This window comes from Hippopotamus amphibius, chromosome 16 (assembly GCF_030028045.1).
Source record: "Hippopotamus amphibius kiboko isolate mHipAmp2 chromosome 16, mHipAmp2.hap2, whole genome shotgun sequence".
Taxonomy (NCBI): domain Eukaryota; kingdom Metazoa; phylum Chordata; class Mammalia; order Artiodactyla; family Hippopotamidae; genus Hippopotamus; species Hippopotamus amphibius.
In genome coordinates, this window is record NC_080201.1 from 38,220,687 (window position 1) to 38,241,724 (window position 21,038).

At 41.6% G+C, this 21,038-nt stretch overlaps 1 protein-coding gene across 1 annotated transcript; it reads left to right on the plus strand.

Moving 5' to 3' along the window:
• The first annotated feature begins 16,331 nt into the window (after nucleotides 1-16,331).
• Nucleotides 16,332-17,586, plus strand: LOC130838654 (annexin A1-like). The gene has a single exon (XM_057712071.1). It carries the CDS (start codon nucleotides 16,408-16,410, stop codon nucleotides 17,437-17,439), a length of 1,032 nt encoding a protein of 343 aa, XP_057568054.1. The 5' UTR covers nucleotides 16,332-16,407; the 3' UTR covers nucleotides 17,440-17,586.
• The last annotated feature ends 3,452 nt before the right edge of the window (nucleotides 17,587-21,038 follow it).

A 21,038-nucleotide genomic window follows, 5' to 3' on the forward strand; every position in this document is an offset into this window, starting at 1 on the left:
TCCCTCTCCTTGGACACTGGCAACCTCTAATCTGCTTTGTCACCATAGTTTTACCTTTTCTAGAATTACATATAAAAAGAATGACTCAGTATACAGTCTTTTGTGTCCATCTTCTTAAGCTTATCACAATGCTTTCAAAATGTATCTATGCTGTTTCATATGTCAGTAGTTTGTTTTTTATTGCTGCATAGTTTTCCATTGTGTGGATATTGAGTATTGTGTATTCATTCACCTGTTGATGGGCAACATGGGTTGTTTGTAGTATTTGATTAATATGAACAAAATTGCTAAGAATATTTGGTTAAAGTTTTTGTCTGAACATATGTTTTTATTTCTCTGGTGGTAAATATCTATGATTGGGATTGCTGGGCTGTATAGTAAGTGCACATTTTACTTTATTAGAAAGTTCCAAATTGTTTTCCAAAGTGGCTATCCCATTTTGCTTTCCTACCAGTAGTTCATGAGAATTCTAGTTGCTCTACATCCTTGCTACACTTGATACACTTGATATTGTCATTCTTTTAAATTTTAAGTATTTTAATGGGTGTGCAGTGATAGCTCTCTGTGTTTTTAATTTGCATTTCCTTTATGATTAATGATGTTTAGCATCTTTTCATGTGCTTATTTGCCATTTTTATATCTTTGATGAAGTGTGTATTCAAATCTTTTGCTTATTTTATTCCCCCCAAATCAGGTTGTTTATTATTGAGTCGATGGTTTGTGGGGTTTATTTGTTTGTTTGTTTTTGATGCTGGATTTTTTTCATCAAATATATGTTTTGCAAATATTTCCTTTCTGCCTGTGGCTTGGGTTTTAATTTTCTTAACAGTACTATTTAAGCAGCAGAAGTTTAAATTTTGATCAATTCCAATTTAACAATTTTTTTTTATGATTCATGCTTTCTATGTCTTATCTGAAAATCTTTTTTTTCTCCTTTCCTACCTTCTTTTGGATTGAGGATTTTAATTTTTTTTAATTAGAACTATTTTGTCTCTACCATTGGCTTATTTTATATATATGTGTATATATATATATATATATTATACCTATTATATATTTTATAGTTTTGCTTTAGAGCAGTAGTTTTCAACCAGAAGCAAGTTTGGGCCCCTACCCCCACTCCAAACCAAAAAGAGGTTTGACAAAGTCTGGAGACAATTTTGTTTGTCACAACTGGGAGTGGAGTGCTAATGGTATTTATTAGGTAGAGTCCAGGGATGCCACTAAACATCTTACAATGCACAGGATTACCTGGAATGACATTTTGGCCCAAAATGTCAATTGTACCAAGATTGGCTCCTGCTCCAGGACAGGGCTTGGCAACTTTTTCTGTAAAGAACCAGATAGTAAATATTTTATGCTTTCTATGACACGCATGGTCTTATATCTCCTACCCAACTCCCTCCAAAATGTAAAAAACATTCTTGGCTTCTGAACTGTACAAAAATAAGTAGCAAGATAGGTTTGACATATGGCCTGAATTTGCTGACCCCTGCTCTAGAGTTTATAATCATATATAAACTACTTCACTTTATATGTAAGGTCCATTTTCCCTTCTATCCTTTGTGCTATTGTTGTCAAACATTTTACTCTTACATATGTTATAAGCCCCTCAATATCTTGCTGTATTTTTTGCTTTAAACTATTGGCCTTCAAAAAGATTTAAAAATGTGTCTTTTATATTTATTAACATAAGGACCATTTCTGACACTCTTCATTCTTCATTGTATAGATCCAAATTTCTATTTGGCATCATATTCCACCTGAATAACATTCTTTATCATTTCTTTTGGTATAGGTCTTCTGACAAGGAATTTTTCTAGCTTTTATTAGTCTGAAAATGCCTTTATTTTGTCTTCAATTTTGAAAGATGACTTTCTGCTGCTTAAAGAATTCTAAATTAACAGTGTATCTCAGTATTTAAAGACGTTGTTCCGCTGTCATTTCACATGCATAGTTTCTGGAAAGAGGACTGTTTTTAAGATTTTATGTCTGGTTGTCAGCAATTTCATTATCCTGTATCTTTGTGTGGATTTCTTTATTCTTCATGGAGTTCATTGTACTTCTTCATTATATGAGTTTATTTTTTCAGGTGTTTTTTCTGTCCTACACTCTCAACTCTCTTTCCTTGACTCTAATTACATGCATGTTACTCTGCTTTTTTTTTTTTTTTTTTAATTTGTTTGTTTTGTTTTGTCTTTGTCTTTGTTTTTTTTTTTTTGCCCCTAAGGCTACTGATGCATTATTAATTTTTCAATCTTTTTTTATGTGTTTCACTTTGGATAGTTTCTATTGTTATGTCTTTGAATTTACTAAAATTTTCTTCCACACAATTTAAACTGCTGTGTGGAAAAAAATTCACTTTGGGTAGTTTCTATTGTTATGTCTTCAAGTTTACTAAAGTTTTGTTCCACGCAGTTTAAACCGCTGTGTGGAAGAAAATTCATTAAACCAATGAATTGTTCGTTTAAGATATTATATTTTTTAAATCCCAAGATGGTTTTTTGAGGGGACTCTGTATAACATCTTTCCTTTCTCTCTTCAACATGATTATATTTTCTTCTACTTTCTTGATCATATAGGACATATTTATAATAGCTATTTTAGTATCCTTATTTGATAGCTTTATCATCTCTGTTGCTTCTGGGTCTGTTTCTGTTTAATAAATTTATTTATTTATTTATTCATTTATTTATTTATTTATTGGCTGCATTGGGTCATCATTGCTGCATACAAGCTTTCTCTAGTTGTGAGCAGGAGCTACTCTTCGTTGTGGTGCACAGGCTTCTTATTGTGGTGGCCTCTCTTGTTGCAGAGCAGGGGCTCTAGGCACATGGGCTTCAGTAGTTGTGGCACATGGGCTCAATAGTTGTGGCTCGCCAGCTCTAGAGCACAGGCTCAGTAGTTGTGGTATATGGGCTTATTTGCTCCACAGCATGTGGGATCTTCCCAACCCAGGGATTGTACCCATGTCCCCTGCACTGACAGGCAGGTTCTTTTTTTTTTTTTATATAAATTTATTTCTTTATTTATGGCTGCATTGGGTCTTTACTGCTGCGTGTGGGCTTTCTCTAGTTGTGGCTAGCAGGGGCTACTCTTTGCTGTGGTGCGCAGGCTTCTCATTGCAGTGGCTTCTTGTTGCAGAGCATGGGCTCTAGGTGCACAGGCTTCAGTTGTTGTGGCTTGAGGGCTCAATAGTTGTGGCTCACGGGCTCTAGAGCACAGGCTCAGTAGTTGTGGTGCACGGGCTTAGTTGCTCCGTGGTATGTGGGATCTTCCCAGACCAGGGCTTGAACTCATGTCCCCTGGATTGGCAGGCAGATTCTTAACCACTGTGCCACCTGGGAAGTCCCCAGGTGGATTCTTAAACACTGCGCCACCAGGGAAGCCCTGGGTCTGTTTCTATTGATTGATTTTTCTCTTGGTTATAGGTCATATTTTCCTGTTTCTTTGCTGGCTTCTAATTTCTGATTGGATGCTAGTCATCATGAATTTTATGTTATTGCTGTAATTTGTTTTAGTCCTTTAAAGTGTTGGCTTCCCTGCCCTCCTCCTCCTTACTTGAATCATTTGAATCCTTTCAATGTTTGCTTTTAAGCTTTGTTTGAGCAGCTTATAGTCTAAGGCTAATTTACACCTCCCTTGCCCTTTCTAGAAATCTATCTGGTGCCCCATGTATTATGAGATCTTTTCACTCTGGCTGGGAGGAGTGAAGTTTTTTCTGCTCATTCTTTTCTGGTGACACTTTCCCCAGGCTTGGGTAGTTTCTTCTCACACATATGCAGGTTGAATTTCTGAAGCTCTCTTTCTGTGCGTCTCCCTTTTCTAGTACTCTGCCTTGCAAGTTGTGAGTGCCTTGGCCTCTAAACTCTGGTTTCTATTTCCTTACCTTAGTGAATCAACTGTGTTCTGTTCCCCCTCTCTATAATGAGGCCTGGAAACTGCCTCCAGGCAGTAAGCTGGTATAATTTGATTTCCCTCCTCAGGTTTTACAGTCCTGTGTTAGCTGTTGTCTGATGTCTGGAAAACCATTGTCTCATATGTTTTGTCCAGTTTTCTAGTTATTTAAAGCAGGAGGGTAAATCTGAAACTTGTTACTTGATCTTGACTAATAGTGGAAGTCTTCTTGAATCCTGCAGGTTGGAACCATTTCCAAAGGAAATGGGGGACTCTGTATTAGTAGCCAATTGGTAACCAGGTTGAATTTCTGAGTTTCTCTAGCTTATTTCTGTTGAAATCTTTACTAGAATGGTTGGTATTTGACCATAAAAACAGTTTTGGAGCATTTAAATAAAGGGGATTGTGGGTGGGGTGGTGTCATAGGACATTAACTCTTTCAGTTGAACACATTGACATTCTAGAACCTTAGCCAACCCTAATTTGGTTTGCTGACATCCAAAATTAGGAGTTTTCTGCATTCAGACTTATTTGTGTGGGTGAGATCAAGGCTGGATGGTAAATAAAATCCTATCTTATTAAGAAGTATGTGTGAGCTTACCATGCATGCTTTTGGGGTTCAGCTTTTACTGCCTTCAGGCCAGGTGGGTTGACAACTTTCTCACTGAAATAATCTTTGGTGTATAGCTCTTTAAAGGCCATTTTGAATAAAATTGGACCAATTTAGCAAGCATTAAAAAACTAATTAGAATCTTTGCATTATTTTCATGGGAAGCATAATGCATAGCAGTTACTTGTGAATGTTCTTGCAAAATCAAGTATCCCTAATTTATAGTTGGTCCTTGAGCTTCAGCCAGCTCTCCTAGGTGATAGCTGGTGATATTTTCCATTAAGGCTTTTAGGAAGTCACATACTATTTTATTTTAGATCTCTCAAAAACTTTCTGAAGGTGTTAGGCATATTAACATTGATGTGGCATTTGGTACATTAATAAAGTGCTCCTGCACTTAGCTTTTCTTCAGTGCTTACAAGGTGCCAAATGAGCTACAAGGAAGATGAGCAGTTTAACGCTTTCTAAAGTAATATTAAGCTTTATAGCACTAGAAATTTATTTAATTCCTCTCATTGCTTCTAAAATGCGTTTCAAATCTGTTGTCATTGGTAAAATGCTCAGTCATTGGAGAATTATTTTGACTTGGTGTTTATATCTAAAATTTGCTAGTGAGACAAATCCTATCCAATGCTGGAGGAAATTAACATTTTGGCTTTTCAACATAGTATCGGTATTAGGTTAGAGTTTACAGTTCCCTGGGGTCTTTCAATTTTATAGGTTAAGAAAAGCTAACAGATTTCATACTCCTTGTTTTTGTTTTTTTGTTTGCTTTTTCTTTTTTTTTTTTATCATACTCCTTGTTTTTGGAAAGTCACATTGTCTTGGTCAGAGTTTTCCTCTAAATCCAATTTTTTTTTTTTAAATAAACTTATTTTATTTATTTATTGGCTGCATTGGGTCTTTGCTGCTGCACATGGGCTTTTTCTAGTTGTGGCGAGCGGAGGTTACTCTTCATTGTGGTGCACGGGCTCCTCACTGTAGTGGCTTCTCTTGTTGTGGAGCATGGGCTCTAGGTGCATGGGCTTCAGTAGTTGCGCCACACTCATGGCTCATGGGCTCTAGAGCATAGGCTCTAACAGTTATGGCGCACAGGCTTAATTGCTCTGCGGCATGCGGAATCTTCCCAGAGCAGGGCTCGAACCTATGTCCCCCGCATTGGCAGGCAGATTCTTAATCACTGCGCCATCTAGGAAGTCCTCTAAATCCAATTTTGTGTTCTTTTAAATAACCATTTTGTTAAGCGAAGTCTCTGTAATTCCGTATTACATAGACGTTGTCCCTTAATTTGAAAAGCAGAATCGACGGCTGTAATTCTTTTTTTAATCAGTGAAAAACGCATTAGTCCAGACCGTAATGGACTATTCAGCAATTGAAAAGGGAGGGTTCTGCTTGGCTCGGTGGAATGCAATGACTAATTTGCTGATAGCATTGTGCTGCAATGAGGGGAGGAAGGAAATCTGCTCTTCATAACACTATCACCTAAAAGCTTTTCTGGAGAGGAGGCTGATATGCACTGGTAATATTAGACAAGTGCTTACACTATGAAATTAACTGCATAATGTCATATGGAAAGATCTGAGAATATTAAAACAAATATTGACAATAGTAAAGCCAAGTCATTTTTCCCAAGACAGAAATGTTGGCATCCTGGTATTTTTCTATAACATGTGTTAGGGCACCTAGGTGGTTGAGGAAAGAGATTGGGTCTTTTCTGCAACCAGTTTTGAAGATGTTAAGGATGTGGAAAATGGCAGGAGTATGGGAGTCTCTCAGAAGATACTATTTTAAAGATCATGGCAATGTATGACTATCTCATGTTTATCCAGCACTTTTGCTTCTACAGAGGCTAAGGACAATTTCTATAGAACATGGAAATGGAATTATTTCAGGTTCTTCACTCATGGTGTTGGTTATTAACACATGTGAGTCTGAGCCTTCCAGTATTGCCAGCCATTTCCAGAGACCAAGCATGTAGGGTCATTATTTCAGCCCCATTATGGTCTTTTTCCCCCTGCCAGCTCTATAAGATGATAAGGCTAGAGTACTAGATGATTATCCTCAGCATTTATCTGCACACAAAGAGTCATCTGGTACACTTAAGAAAACCTTACGCATAGGCACCCCCACCCTCTCAAGATTCTGAAATAACTGGTCTAAATCAGTTCAAGCACAGATTATTTAAAAGAAAACATCTGTTATATTATTGCCTGGTGGTCATGTTTGCAAGAAAGCCCATAAATCTAAATGTCTAGAGTTGCATGAAAATTCCTTTTTCTTGACTTATGCCACCAACTACCCGTGTGACCTTGAACATGTGAATAACTCACCTGAACGTTTTTCTGACTTAAGAAGTGGGAATAATACAGCTTTGCTGACATGCTTTGAGTTAATTTCAGAAAGATTCCTTAATGTCCTTTTTTAAAGGGTTGCAAAGATGAAATTGATGGAATGAATATCCCAATTGTCTCTGTCCAATTTCCAAGTTTTTGTTTTTTATTAAAAAGAGTAAGTAGAGAGATGTGGTTAGATATTAAAACACAAAAACAGAAACAAAACTGAAGCCCCAAATTTACCAAGTCCAAAATCAAAATAGAAGATAAATGAACAATGGCTTTTAGCCTGGAATGATCCCACCTGGAGGGAGGGAGAAGTGAGCCACAGCAGAAGTCAGTATTTGAATTGTGAGCTGGGCACACTCCTCACTGTGTGAGGTCTCTTGTGCCTTGGGGAATGTGTGAGGTAGTATTTTATATGGGGGGAGAGGAGAAGCTGAGAATGTGCTAGTTCAGCATTTCTCAGTTTAATCTTCATAATAGTACTGTATCTTGATATTTACAGGTATTCTTTGTAGGAAAAAGTAGGTAAGTAAATTTAAACATGGCTTTAACATATTAATGACTCTGAGAGGTCCCACAGAAAAGTGCTTGTCAAACTTCCAGAGGAGGATGTATGCAGCATTTCCACTAGCTCTTTTTCAGAATTCCTGTCAACATGTTCCAGCACATCAGTGTCACTAACAGTAGCAGAAAGCATGAAATTAAAACAGGAAGGAAGGGGGCAGGGCACAACCGTTGAAATAATGACATAGCCCGAGGACATGACATAAACTGATTACAACCAAATGGGTCCAAGTTGGAGGATGAGTCGATTTCTACTAGACCTTGAGCCTCAGTATAAGCTCATTGTAACACATCAGCAAGCTAAATGATACACCCAAAAGTGCCATGACAGCTCCAAGGGCAACCATAAGGATCAAAAAGTGGGTAATGGCCCAATTCCTGGAAATCTCTGCCTCCTCCCCAAAATAGCTGGAATACTCCTCCCACTCATTAGCTTATGAAATTACCCACCCATAAAAAAACTGACAACCCCATACCCTGGTGCCTTTCTCACCTTTTGAGATGGCTCACACTCTGTGGAGTGTGTTTCTCCCAGGACTTTTCTCACCTTCTGAGATGGTCCACACTCTTGTAGAGTGTGTTTCTCTCTAAATAAATCCACCTCTTACCTATCACTTTGTCTCTCACTGAATTCTTTCTGCAATGAAACATCAAGAACCTGAGACTCAGTAAGTCCAGACACCAGGTAAGTGATTCTAAATTAAAAGATCATGGGTTCAAGTCCCAATCTGAGTTTTGGCTGGGTTCAAGTTCTGGCATGTGGGTTCAAGGCCCAATCTGAGGTGCGCGGTTTCAAAATCACTGGCCAGCATTTACTGATCACTTACTATGTACCTGGTACTATGCGAAGCATTTTCTTCTCTTTTCTTGTTAAGTTTTGAGATAATGTGAGAATTGTTTCTTTACAAACCATAGGTAACAATGGTTTAACAATCCTGCCTGCAGGATTGTTAAGAAATTTCCCCAAGGTTTCACAGCTGATGAGGTCCCAAGATCTGAACACAGAAAATACTGCCTGACATTCAGCTGTGCCCCACCTCCCCAGCTACCAGACTCTAACCCCTCATTTCTTGAGATTGCTTAGACAAGAGTCCATTCCTTACAGCCTGACAGAGCAGCTGATTTTCTGCATGTGGTCATGATTCCCTGGGGGGATGTTATGGCTGAGAGCCCTTGGGACCAGTAGCCACACACAGATCTTCACTGAGCCCTGTTCTACTCTACCCCTGATGGCACTGCTGTGGGTTTGCAAGAGGGGAAATGTTGACACAGGCTGGGACCTGGGACCCTTTGCTGCTATGCTACAATACTTCCACCTGGACAAATGTCTCATTGATCAACAACATACAAAGGAACTATAAGAGACTAAAAATAACTGCGTGCATGCGTAGTTGGGGCAAATTTTGGATAACAAGATACAAAAATACCAAAAACCCAACCCCCCAAAACCCAACCCCACTGACACTTCTGAAGAGCTGGGAGCAGAAACAGTGTCAGGAGCAAAAGCAGGGTGAGCAAAACACCTAAGCTACCCCTCAGGCCTGACCCCTAGACATGCTCCTACCCTCACCCCACATAAGGAACCAGCTCACCCACCCTCAGGGAATGAGCAAAGAAACTTGATACTTGTTTTTGGCTCCCCCCTGCTGTAGCAGGGACCTCAAAAAAGCCTTGCCTGAATTTCTTATCTGGCCTCTAATCAATTTCTATTGACTGGGGAGGCAAAGAACTCTGGTCGTTATCAATGTGGCTTTAAATTCAACAATCTTTAGTAACAAGGAGCCCTTTTCTGGCTTGCAGAAGACATCCAAGATGGGTGGGAAGTTTGCTGGTCTAGCTACGGAGTTCCCTAGAAGAGTTCTTGTTGACAAGTCCCCTCCCAAGGTCAGAGACCCACTTCAAAAGAGCTGTATGGGGTAAGCCGGGGGGAAAATAGAAACACTTTTGAAGAGTGCTGAACTTGGCTCTAATTGAGATCTTCCTGTTTAGAGTCTATTTACATTCAAATTCCAGCAGAAGGTTTTCTCTTCTTCCTCAGATGGCACAGAGCACAAAGGAGCGTTGCATGTGCCGCTGAGGCTGCAGTTTGAGCAAAATTAGCCAAGGTACATTAGGCAAAGGAAGAAAGAACATGAGACCTTGGGAGGCTCATATTTCACGTTCTATGAGCTAGCTACCTGCTGTCCTCTCCTCTTGGAGTCAGTGGTCTTGGTGCCCTTGGTTAGGACAAGCATGGTGGAGTGGATAGGAAGAGAGAGACTATTTGGGAAGATGAAAGGCTGCTTTGTAGTGGTGCATCTGCTATCAAAGCACTCAGAAAGCTTTTGAAAACATTAACTCCTTGAGTCTCCATGTCTTGGTCTCCTTGACTGGAAAGCCACTCTCTTAGGCACCATTAGGCAGCCCAGACTCGAGGTGGTGGTCATTCTTTATTACTGTGGGCTGTGGCCATGGTGCATGGGGGGTGCTGGCAGGGTTCTGACTCCAGAGATTTTTTGAAACCTCTTATTCTCAAGGGATGTATTTTTAAATTCTCCAAGATTGTTTTTGAGTTCAAGGTTGGTTGTTTGCTTATGTACTTGGCAATCACTGACAAGTTGCTTGAACATTGCACTGAACCTTGAACATGGTTCCAAACCCATCCCCTAAGTGTTTGCTCTACATTTTGTCTTCCCATTGTCTCTGCATGGATTTGAGAAGAAGATGGGAAGGAGAAGACAGTCTGGGCCCCATGTCACCACCTGCTGAGAGCACTTTCTTGAGTGAGTGGTCACACATGAGCTGCTGTGCAGTCCCTTCCCCCAGAATCAGCCTGGTTGTTTTTGCATGAATGTTAAGATCACATGCTGAAACTAAGGGGTGATTTTGCTAAGGGGAACTCTCCCTCCTTCTCATATTGGATGCTGTCTTTGGGGAGATGGTCATTGTTGGTTTCCTGTTCTCTTCTGGCCAAGAGGTAAATTGGTGATGCAATCTCAGGTTATAAAACACAGCCTGTACTTTTTTCCTGACAGTCTTTCAAATACTGTTATTGTCATGTTAAAGATAAGCTACATTCTAAAATGTGTAGCTACATTCCAAATCATGTCAAGGATGTTACTTTGTTAATTTGGATGAGATTGTTGGTTGTGGACATAATTGAAAGTGTCTGGACTTCTAAAACCAAATGTGGTCTGAGATTTATGTATACAGGGACATTGGAAACAAAATATTAAATTGCAATAAAAGAAATGAAGATGCAAAGTAATGAGTGTTTCACTGTGTGAAAAGGTACACATGCAGAAAAAAGTCATAGTGCTTCTGCTGTGGAGGGCTCAGCCCTATAAAAAAGAGCCCATTGTTGGCCTGCAGAAATGTCCCCAGAGTCAGGCAAGGAAGGTGGCATTGCTTCTCAAACTGCTTCTGAGGTGGGTGAGCTTGAGTTATTTCTGGTCCTGCTAAGTTGTTTGGGCCAAACCACTTAACTTTTTTATGTAAAATGGGAATATAGGCCTCTTTCCTGTGATTTTGGGAAGCCCTTCCTAGAGATTGCTACACACAGCCAGCCAAACTCCGAAGAACTTGGTTCCTGAGCAGAGTGACTGAAGAATGAAAATGATGGGAATTTGCTCACTCCAAGGGTGGTGCATAATCCAGGGTCCTGCTCCTGAATCTCTGGGACTGCTCTACCTTAGTCAGCAAACAGAAAGGAGTTTCCTGGAAGGATATGTGGTAGTGTTACCGAGTCCAAGCTCGCTCTGCTTACTGTATGACAGGCCAATGAATCGGAGACAAGGTGTTGAAGCAAGGAATACAACTTTATTTGGAAAGGTGGCAGACCAAGAAGATGGTAAACTAGTGCCTCCAAAAAACCATCTTGTCAGTCTGCTGGCTTTCGAATAAAGCTATTCCTTGCCTCAGCATGTGGCGGGCAGAATGAGCTTGCACTCAATAACAAACTTGGTGAGCCAGCCAGGAGCCTGCTGCTCATGGCTAGCTGGCCCTGGTCAGGGAATATTGGGCAAAGGCACTAGCAGCTGCCAGGACTATTTGTCCTGAGAATCTTCCCTTCAGAGTTCCCTGAAGTGGCACTGGCAAACCCAGCACTTGGCAGTTGAAGCAAGGAATTGACTAACTTCTGCGAGTTCACAGACTTGATTTTGTAGGGTAAGTCTACCCAATTCAGTAACTTGTTCATTTGTCTTGGTTGTATCTTGTTTTGGTTTTGTGTATCCTTTTGTGTTATGAGTCAGTGGACTAGATTCTATTCTGGAACTTCAGTTCCATTTGGGGAACTTTGGTTCCATCTGGGGAACTTCAGTTCCAGTTTGGAGAACTTCATTTCCATCTGGGGAACTTCAGTTCCATTTAGGGCTACACACCAACGGACTTGATTTGATTCTGGAGGGTAAGTCACTCTGGTGTTCATGCTGGGAACATATTCCCCCTCAATCTGGGCTTTTCCTTTATAGGACAAGCCAATCTGGTTGGAGTACCCTGTCGCAGGGGAGAATTGTTGTTGGACTTTACCTGATTCTGGGAGCCGGTTCACTGGGAACTAGGTCATTGGTTTCCATCTTGGTTTTGTCTTGATTTTGTGTGTGTACATCGATGCTAGAATTTGTGCCTTTTGTATTGGAATTTGCGTCTTTTGTATTTTGGTGTTATCCAACTTACAAAAATGAGAAATACTCCATCAATCCCTAAGGAAAGTCTTTTGGGGCATCTATTAGATAAATGGGGAAAACACAGCTGTGAGCCTATGACTAAGAAAGACATACTACTGTAATAGGTGTGGACCTAATATATATTAGGATCATGAACATGAACAATGGCCCCTGAATGGCTCACTCAATTATTATACCATCTTGCAGTTAGAAGTGTTTTGCAAAAGAGCAGGGAAAAGAGATGAGATTGCATATGTAGAAGCATTTATGCTATTGCATCAGGAGGAAAAGGAGTCAGAGAATTGCAACCTTATGGTGCAGCGATCTAAAAGAAAACCTAATGGGAAACCTATTCTACAAGGGGAAGAGGGAAAAAAAATGAGAGTGGGAACATATTGCTCCAGAACTTAAACCCCCCTCTGGCCTATCCAGCTCCCCCACTGGCTGAGCAGGCTGCACCAGCAGTTGTTCCAACTGCCCCCCTCACCATGCCACCAACACATTCACCCCTTTCACCACCTCCTGTTTCCCCCACCAATTGTGATTGAATAGAATTTTCTATGGTAAACCCCAGGGCACAGGGACCTGGTTTATATCACCATCTAAGACCCAACAGGGCACCCAATTTGGACCAGGAGCCACATCCATAGCAGGGCGATTTCCCTTGCACTGGTATCCTGTAGGAGGCTTTAATGGAAATGGCCAACCAGCCAGGTTCCTATGGGTGCACAATCCATTCTCGACTTCAGATGTGCTTAACTGGAAAAACCATAACTGTGCTTATGGAGAAGACCCACTCTGTATGACTGAACTTTTCAATTCCATATTTGCCACTAACCATCCCACTTGGGTGGATATTCACACTGTTATGAATATAATGCTTACTGGGGATGAAAGGAGGATGGTTGCTGACAAAGCTAGAGAGGACATGCACCAGCTCCATTTAGCAGATCCAAATGGAACTCCAGAAGCAGATCTGGCACTCCCTATTGCTGAGCCTAACTGGGATCTTAATAATGGGGGCATTGCACTTCTAGAACATTATAGGAGATGGGTTTTAATGGGTCTTTGAAAGGGGGTACCTAGACAGAAGGGCTTAAACAAGATACAGGAGATAAAAACCAAATGAGGGTCCATCAGAGTTTCCAGAAAGGATTTATCAATCTTATAGGCACTACATGGATGCAGACCCTGAGGCACCTGAGAACGTGAGGATGGTAAATATGACTTTCATCTGGCAAAGCACCCAGATATAAGAAAAAAATTACAGACGTTAGATGGTGTATTTGGAATGAATCCTTCTCAATTAGTAGACGTTGCTTTTAAAGTGTTCAACAACAGGGAAAAATGACAGAAGCAAGAAGATGCAAAACAGAATTCAGCTTTTCTGGTGGCAGCATTGCATTCCCAGAAGGTGAGTAACCTAAAGGAAGGTAAGCCACCATTGGGGAAGAAATCATGTGCTCACTGCAAGGAGGAAGGGCATTGCAAAAGAAATTGCCCTCGACTAAAGAATACTAGAAGGACAGGAGCCTCTCACATTGTAGAAAGAGAGGGACACTCTAATAAAGAATGAAGAGGCCTGGGGACTCCCTTGGACTGGAGGTGTCCGATTCTGATTTCCCCACAGGAGCCCCAGGTATGGGTGCCACATGTTCTGTGGTAAACACCAAGGTGGCACAGAAAACATTTCAGCCTATCCCGGTCATGGGAGTTTCTGGAGAAGTGCAAAATTGTTCATTTTTACAACCTCTAGAATGCCATTTGAGACAAGGCATAAGCCTTGGGATATTAATTCAAACTCGGGACTATCCCCCCGACCTGTTGCCTACTTTTCAAAGCAACTAGAACAGACTGTTAAGAGGTAGCTTCCTTGCCTTTGAGCTACAGCAGCTACTTGTGACATACTTCAGGAAGCTGAGAAGTTTACCCTGGGGCAACCCACCACTGTGTATGTTCTTCATTATGTCCTTTCTTTGCTGGAACAGAAAGGGGGCTATCGGCTCACCTCTGGGAGAATGGGATAAGACTTCAAATCACCTCAGCCTTAAATCCAGCCACATTGCTCCCAGATGATGCTGCACAATCCCTAGAGCATGACTGCCTGCATGTCACTGAGCTCGTGTACTCTAGCAGACCAGACTTAATGGACCAACCCTTGCTGAACCAGGTATGGAATTGTTCACTGATGGAAGCAGCTTCATGGACCAAGGTAGACAACTTGCCAGGTATGCAGTGGTAATACTGAAAGGATTGCTGAAGCAAAAGCCCTGCCCCCAGGGAGCTCAATTCAGAAGGCAGAAATCATTGCCCTGACAAGAGCCCTGCTCCTTGCTAAAGGAAAGCGAGTAAATATATACACAGATTCCCACTATGCATTGTCTGTGGTGCATGCTCATGGGGCGATCTGGAAGGAAAGGGGGCTTCTCACTGGAAATGATAAAGTCACAAAACATGCCTCTGGAATCCTATCACTAATAGAAGGAGTCCATAAGCCCTCTCAAGTGGCCATAATGCACTGCCCAGGCCACCAGAAGGGCGAAACTCATATAATAAAGGACAATCAGGTAGCTGACCAAGCTGCAAAGAAAGCCGCAAAGGAAGGGGATTATCAAGCCCTGATGGGGTCCCTTCTTCCGCAGATTGACTTATCAAAATATCAGCCAGTGTATTCAGAAAGGTACAAGGAGAAGGCCAAAGAGTGGGGTTTCACTCTTGACTGTAACTCACCTGGCTGGAAATGTAACACACAAGGAACTGTTTTGATTCCTGAGGCCCTCTTGGACACTGTGCTGAAGCACATTCATGACAGTACCCATTAAGGGAGAGATGCCACCCTACAATGGGTTCAAAAGTATATAATGGGACCTCACCTACAAAAGACCATCTAGCAAGTCACTTGGAATTGTAAAATTTGTGTTAAAAATAACCCCCAAACTGTTGTCAGATCTTCCCAGATGGGGACCCAGCACAAAAGGATCTGCCACCAAGACTGGCAAATAGAATTTACTCAAGTGCCTCGAGTTGCAGTAAACTTCAGGTACCTGCTGGTGTGTGTGGACACTTTCTCAGGATGGATGGAAGCATGTCCCACCCAGACAGAAAAAGCCTCTGAAGTGGTTAAAATCCTTCTTAAGGAAATTATTCCCTGGTTTGGACTACCTAACACCCTTCAAAGTGATAAAGGGACTGCTTTTGTCTCTAGCATAATCCAACAGGTGTCTAAAGCACTGCAAATTAATTGGAAATTACATTCATCTTGGAGACCAAAATCAACAGGAAAAACTGAGAAAGTGAATCATACATTTAAAAGGAGCATTGCTAAAATATGTCAAGAAACTAAACCAGTTGCCCTGCCAGGGATCAGAGTGGCTCCCAGAAGCAGGCTTAAATTAAGCCCTTTTGAAATATTGTATGGTAGGTATTCCAGGTGTCTGCCTGGGCAGGAGAATCTGTAAATGCTCTGAAAGACATAGCTGTTGCTAATTATGTTAAAGCTTTGTGCACTATGCTAACCTCTCTTCATGAGTTTGCTTCTAGCAGGTCTGCCTATCCAACTGAGGTAACTTTGCACCCTTTCTAACCCAGAGGGTAAGTCCTCCTTAAAACCTGGAGAGAACAAGGGCCTGAGCACCAGCTGACTGCAAGGTGGACAGGACCACATGTGGTACTACTCACCACACATTCATCTACCAGTTCAGCTGGGATAAAACCTTGGATTCATCACTCTTGGATTAAAGCTACACCACCATCATTGAAGAATGAGCCAACTCCTGAGAGGCCTAGAGAGCAGTGGGTTTGTGAACCCTTAGAAGACTTAAGGTTGTTCTTCAAAAAGGATAAGTTTTGAGGTTGCAATTTCCTTACACCTGGAAAAGGGTGGGTCAATCTGCTTGATTAATCCTGTTCTACTGAACAGCATCAGGCCCAGATAACTGAGAATTGTACTATTTACTAAAAATTCTAAGAATTATTCCCTACCCAGTGCTGATCAATTACATTCCATGATCACCCCTCATCAACCCCACACAGCAGGAAATAGCTAAGAGTGATCATTGCCCCTTATCCCACAAGACTGTGGAATGGACATTGACAGTGGGGAATTGTAACAGGGAAAAGCTAACTTGGACTCCATGTTGGATCTGTTTATTTTACACTAACTTTTGTATTTTATTGCTTTTGCTACAAGTTTAGAATGTTGCTTTATAGCCTGAAATATACAGAATAGCCCATTTTCAAGCCTCTGACCTTTAAAAGTATAATACTTTCGTTCCACTTCCAGCCTGAACTGTTCTGAGAAGAATCTCTCTTTAGGTCTTTGGATGGAGGTGAAAAAAAACATCTTTCAAAAATGGCAATGGTATCTGAATTCCTGAAGCAGGCCTGGTTTATTGACAATGAAGATCAGGAGTACATCAAAACTGTGAAAACATCCAAAGGTGGTCCTGGGTCAGCAGTGAGCCCCTATCCTACCTTCAATCCATCCTCGGATGTTGAGGCCTTGCATAAAGCAATCACAGTTAAAGGTGTGGATGAAGCAACCATCATTGAAATTCTAACTAAGAGAAACAATGCACAGCGTCAGCAGATCAAAGCAGCCTATCTTCAGGAGAAAGGAAAGCCCCTGGATGAAGCTCTGAAGAAAGCCCTCACAGGTCACCTTGAGGAAGTTGCTTTGGCTCTATTGAAAACTCCAGCCCAGTTTGACGCTGATGAGCTCCGTGCTGCCATGAAGGGCCTTGGAACTGATGAAGACACTCTGAATGAAATTTTGGCATCAAGAACTAACAGAGAAATCAGAGAAATTAACAGAGTCTATAGAGAGGAACTGAAGGCTAAAGACATTGCCGCAGACACATCTGGAGATTATGAGAAAGCTTTGCTTTCTCTTGCTAAGAGTGACCTATCTGAGGAGCTTGCCCTAAACGACGACTTGGCTGATACAGATGCCAGGGCCTTATATGAAGCCGGAGAAAGAAGAAAAGGGACAGATGTGAATGTGTTCACTACCATTCTGACCACCAGAAGCTATCCCCATCTTCACAGAGTGTTTCAGAAGTATTCCAAGTACAGTAAGCATGACATGAACAAAGTTCTGGACCTGGAGTTGAAAGATGACATTGAGAAATGCCTCACAGTTATTGTGAAGTGTGCTATAAGCAAACCAATGTTCTTTGCTGAGAAACTTCATCAGGCCATGAAGGGTGTTAGAACTCGTCATAAGATACTGATCAGGATTATGGTTTCCCATTCTGAAACTGACATGAATGACATCAAAGCATGCTATCAGAAGCTGTATGGCATTTCTCTCTGCCAAGCCATCCTGGATGAAACTAAGGGAGATTATGAAAAAATCCTGGTGGCTCTCTGTGGAGGAAACTAAACATTCCATTGGTGATCTCAAGCTTTTTGATCAGAAGACTTTTTAATTATATCTTTTCATTCCATATCATAGAGTTGAATAGGAAAGCTTCTTCAACAGGAATATAGTTTAGTAACTCCTTCCTGGAAAATATAGCTTATAAATCATTTTTTGTATTACAACTTTATATAATAGAAATAAGTTTTAAAAATATATATATTTACTCCAAACTGTAAAACCTCATAAAGAGGTTGTTCTAGTAACATTGCCTGAGAAAAATGTGTATGTCGCAGAAAATAAAATGATTTTACAGGAAAAAAAAAGTATAATACTTTCCCATTCATATAAAGTTGCAGAACAGAGAATAACATTTGTCTTGTTGGAGGTTTACAGGAACATCATGACCTGACCTATGCAACAGCTGCAAGAACAAAGGATTCTGGCACCAAGAAGTCTGCAACAACTAACAACACCCCCTTCCCTTTCTAGTATAAAAGAAGCCTGAATTCTAAGTCAGGCAAGTGGTTTTTTGGAGACAATAGTCTGCCATCTTCTCGGTCTGCTGGCTTTCTGAATAAATTCGTATTCCTTGCCTCAATATCTCGTCTCTGATTCACTGGCCTGTCATATAGCGAGCAGAGCAAGCTTGAACTCAGTAACAGTAGGAGGTCCAAAGACTTGGAACCTGCTTCTGCTGGGTGTAGTCACTGGCACTCTTCCTCTTGATACCCTCTTTCTTGCTTGTTACATCTATGCACACAACTTCAAATATAATCTTTATGTAGGAAACCCAGACCATGTCTCTAGCTCTGACTTTTCCCCTAGCACAACAGGAAGAATACCTCTGCAAGGATGTGATGTTATTAGCAAAAGAACCAAATTCCCACTGCCCCGAGAGCCTACCCTCCTGTCTTAGCCTCCCACCTCCCGGCTCCCTCTGTCCTAATCCCATCCATTCTGTCCTGAATTGTCTCATGTAGGCCTCCCATCCAGGCCCACTGCTGCTGCCTTGGTTCAGGCTTCCCTAATCTCTTGCCCATTGTATTTTTCCACTAACTGGCCCCCACACTGCTAGCCAAAGTCATACAAGCTCAAAAGCCTTCAGGGGCCGGGCAGGTCATCCATGTGTGTGAAGTAAAAGGGCTTGGTGGGAACAGGGGTGCTGACTGGCTGACTTTAGACAGGGTTTTGTGGGCTGTTTCCAGTTTTCAGGCTGCCGTCTCCAATCCTCAGCCATAGGGCTGTCCATGTCCACTCATTATGCCTTGTGTCCTGCTCCAGTCTTGAGGTGCCAGATGAGGAATGTATTCTTGGGGATGAAGCTTCCCAAAGCCTCCTAGGGTAGACCTGTGCAGCTGGAGTGTGGGGAATTGGGATCAAATAATGAGAGTGCTTTGGAAAATGTAGGTTTGGGTCAGTTTACTGTTCTCCCAAAATGCCCCTCACATTCCTGTCCTGATGCTGGATTTTGGATTCAGCTGGAACTTGACCTTCTCTAAGAAGGCTTCTCTCTTTCCTTTTAAATTAATCTCTCTAAGTCTCCATTTCCTCCTCTCTAAAAACGGGCATAAAACTTCTCTCTCAGAGTTTGTGTGAGCATTACAAGAAGGGTGGCATGTGTACAAAGACTTTATTTCCATCAAACACTGTACAAGCATAAGGCTTTGTTGTTGAAAGTAATGGTTGGGTGGCCGTGAGGTTCAGTCTTCTACCCAGGCATTCTGTCAGAGACTTCTGACAGTTAATGCTTGAATACTTCACATGGTGGGAAGCTCATCATGTCGCAAAGCATTCAGCTTTATCATTGGATATCTCAAGTTAGAAAGTGGAAACGGCCTCTTTGTGACAGATGTTGTAGGTCTTTTTTCACTTTGCGCCACTGTGCTTCGTGTATCCATTGCATCGGATCCGTTCTGCGTAAAGGGAGGTTTGTGTTTGCCCCTTAGTGCCCTGGAAACCTCTCCTGGATGGAGAAGGAGTCTGCAAATGTTCTCTATGTGTTTTTCACAGGAAGCTTGGGGGTGGAGAGGAATGCAGGGAAAGGAAGTGGGGGAAGACTGAGGGGTGGGTGGGCATTTAGAGGAGGAATGCTAGAGTTTCTGTGGGGTAACAGCCAGCATCTGCAGTGGCTGTTAGACCAGCACATTGTTCCTCTTTGTCAGGCTCTAGGGCTGCTGAGGGGAAGCCATTCATTTCCTGATCCAGCCAGCCTGGTTTCAGATCTGCACTGGCTACCCCACCTCTTTTGGAATCTAGGGTGACATGGGGCCAGGGAATCCAGATCATAATAATCTACTAGTGTTTTTCTTAGCGCCTTTTCTAGGAATAGGGCCTATCATTCTATTATCCAGTACTAGAGGGGAAAATTGATTTCAGGGGTCTAATTAATGTGACTTCCAAAAACAGAAGTGATCTGGAGAGAAGACAACTACTTAGTCTTAAGAGGGGCCTCTGCCCCAGAACTGTAGTAAGAAATTCATGAGATAAAGGTAAAAACAAGTTCAAGCCCAGAGGGTCCTAGAAGAGCGATTTGTCCTTCTGTTCAGGTGACTTCCCAGGAGTGGAAAGAATTGAAGTCAGCAGCAAACTCAAGATAAGATTCTCAGAGATTGCAAACTGGTGGCCTACAGATGTTCTTTGTTTGGTCTGCATAGTGTTTTTTAAAAAAATCTAATTGGGGACCAAGAGAAAAAAGATCACAGATGTTTACATAAAAATCAAAATTTCCATTTTCTTCTAAAAACCTGGAAGACATGACATCTGGGCCCTGAGTCTGGCACTTTGGGAGCTGAGAGGTAGGGTCCCTCCATCTGGCTCGGGCTTCTCTCACCCCACCATCTCCGGGATGGGGAAGTGGTTAGGTGTGAGACATGCCACCTGTAGGAATTGAAGCTGAGACTGCACTTCACAGCCTCCCTGCTCACCTGAGTCCTGCTGGGCAGATTTTAAGTGTGGCCAATCAGGACTAAACTCAGGTGGAAATTCCTTGTTTAATTATTCCCAATGTAGGAGGCATGGAGAACAGAAGTGCCACAGAGAAACTAAAACAACATATAAGATACTCTATCGTGTCAAATGGAAAATTGTTCTTGGGTTTACTCTTTTGTTCCCAAGGTGTGACTCAAAGAAAGTGATTTTTGTTCTTGTTATTGTTTTTAAGAGCCCTTTAAGAGACTAGCAATTTCCCAGCAGTTTGGGAATAGCAAGCTAGCAGATTAACCATGTTGTCAGTGACAGACTGGGTTGTTTCTTCCACTAATGACACGCACCGGGACCTTTAGCCAGTTAGTGTCAATAACAGGAGAATTACTGGGTAGAAACTGGAAAGCCCAAACACAGATTCTCGATTGGTGGGTCAGTGGTGGCTCACCGATGCTGCAGTTGTGGTTGAACATCCCTAATGTCTGAATTGCCTAAGTAGGTTTGGATATCTTTGAATAAGTCCTTTACATCAAAGTGCTAAGTAGACTTCAACCTTTTGAACAGCTAATGTGGCTCAGTGAAAGCATCTAACATGTCCAATGAGCCATCCTCAGAATTGATTTATAAGGAACATAATGAAAAAGATTTCAAAATGGAAGTAGTTTCATTGCACAGCACTTTCTCTTAAAAACTTGTAA

Excerpts from the sequence above, each read along its gene's own strand:
- LOC130838654 (XM_057712071.1), top strand. The coding sequence starts at position 16,408 with ATGGCAATGGTATCTGAATTCCTGAAGCAGGCCTGGTTTATTGACAAT.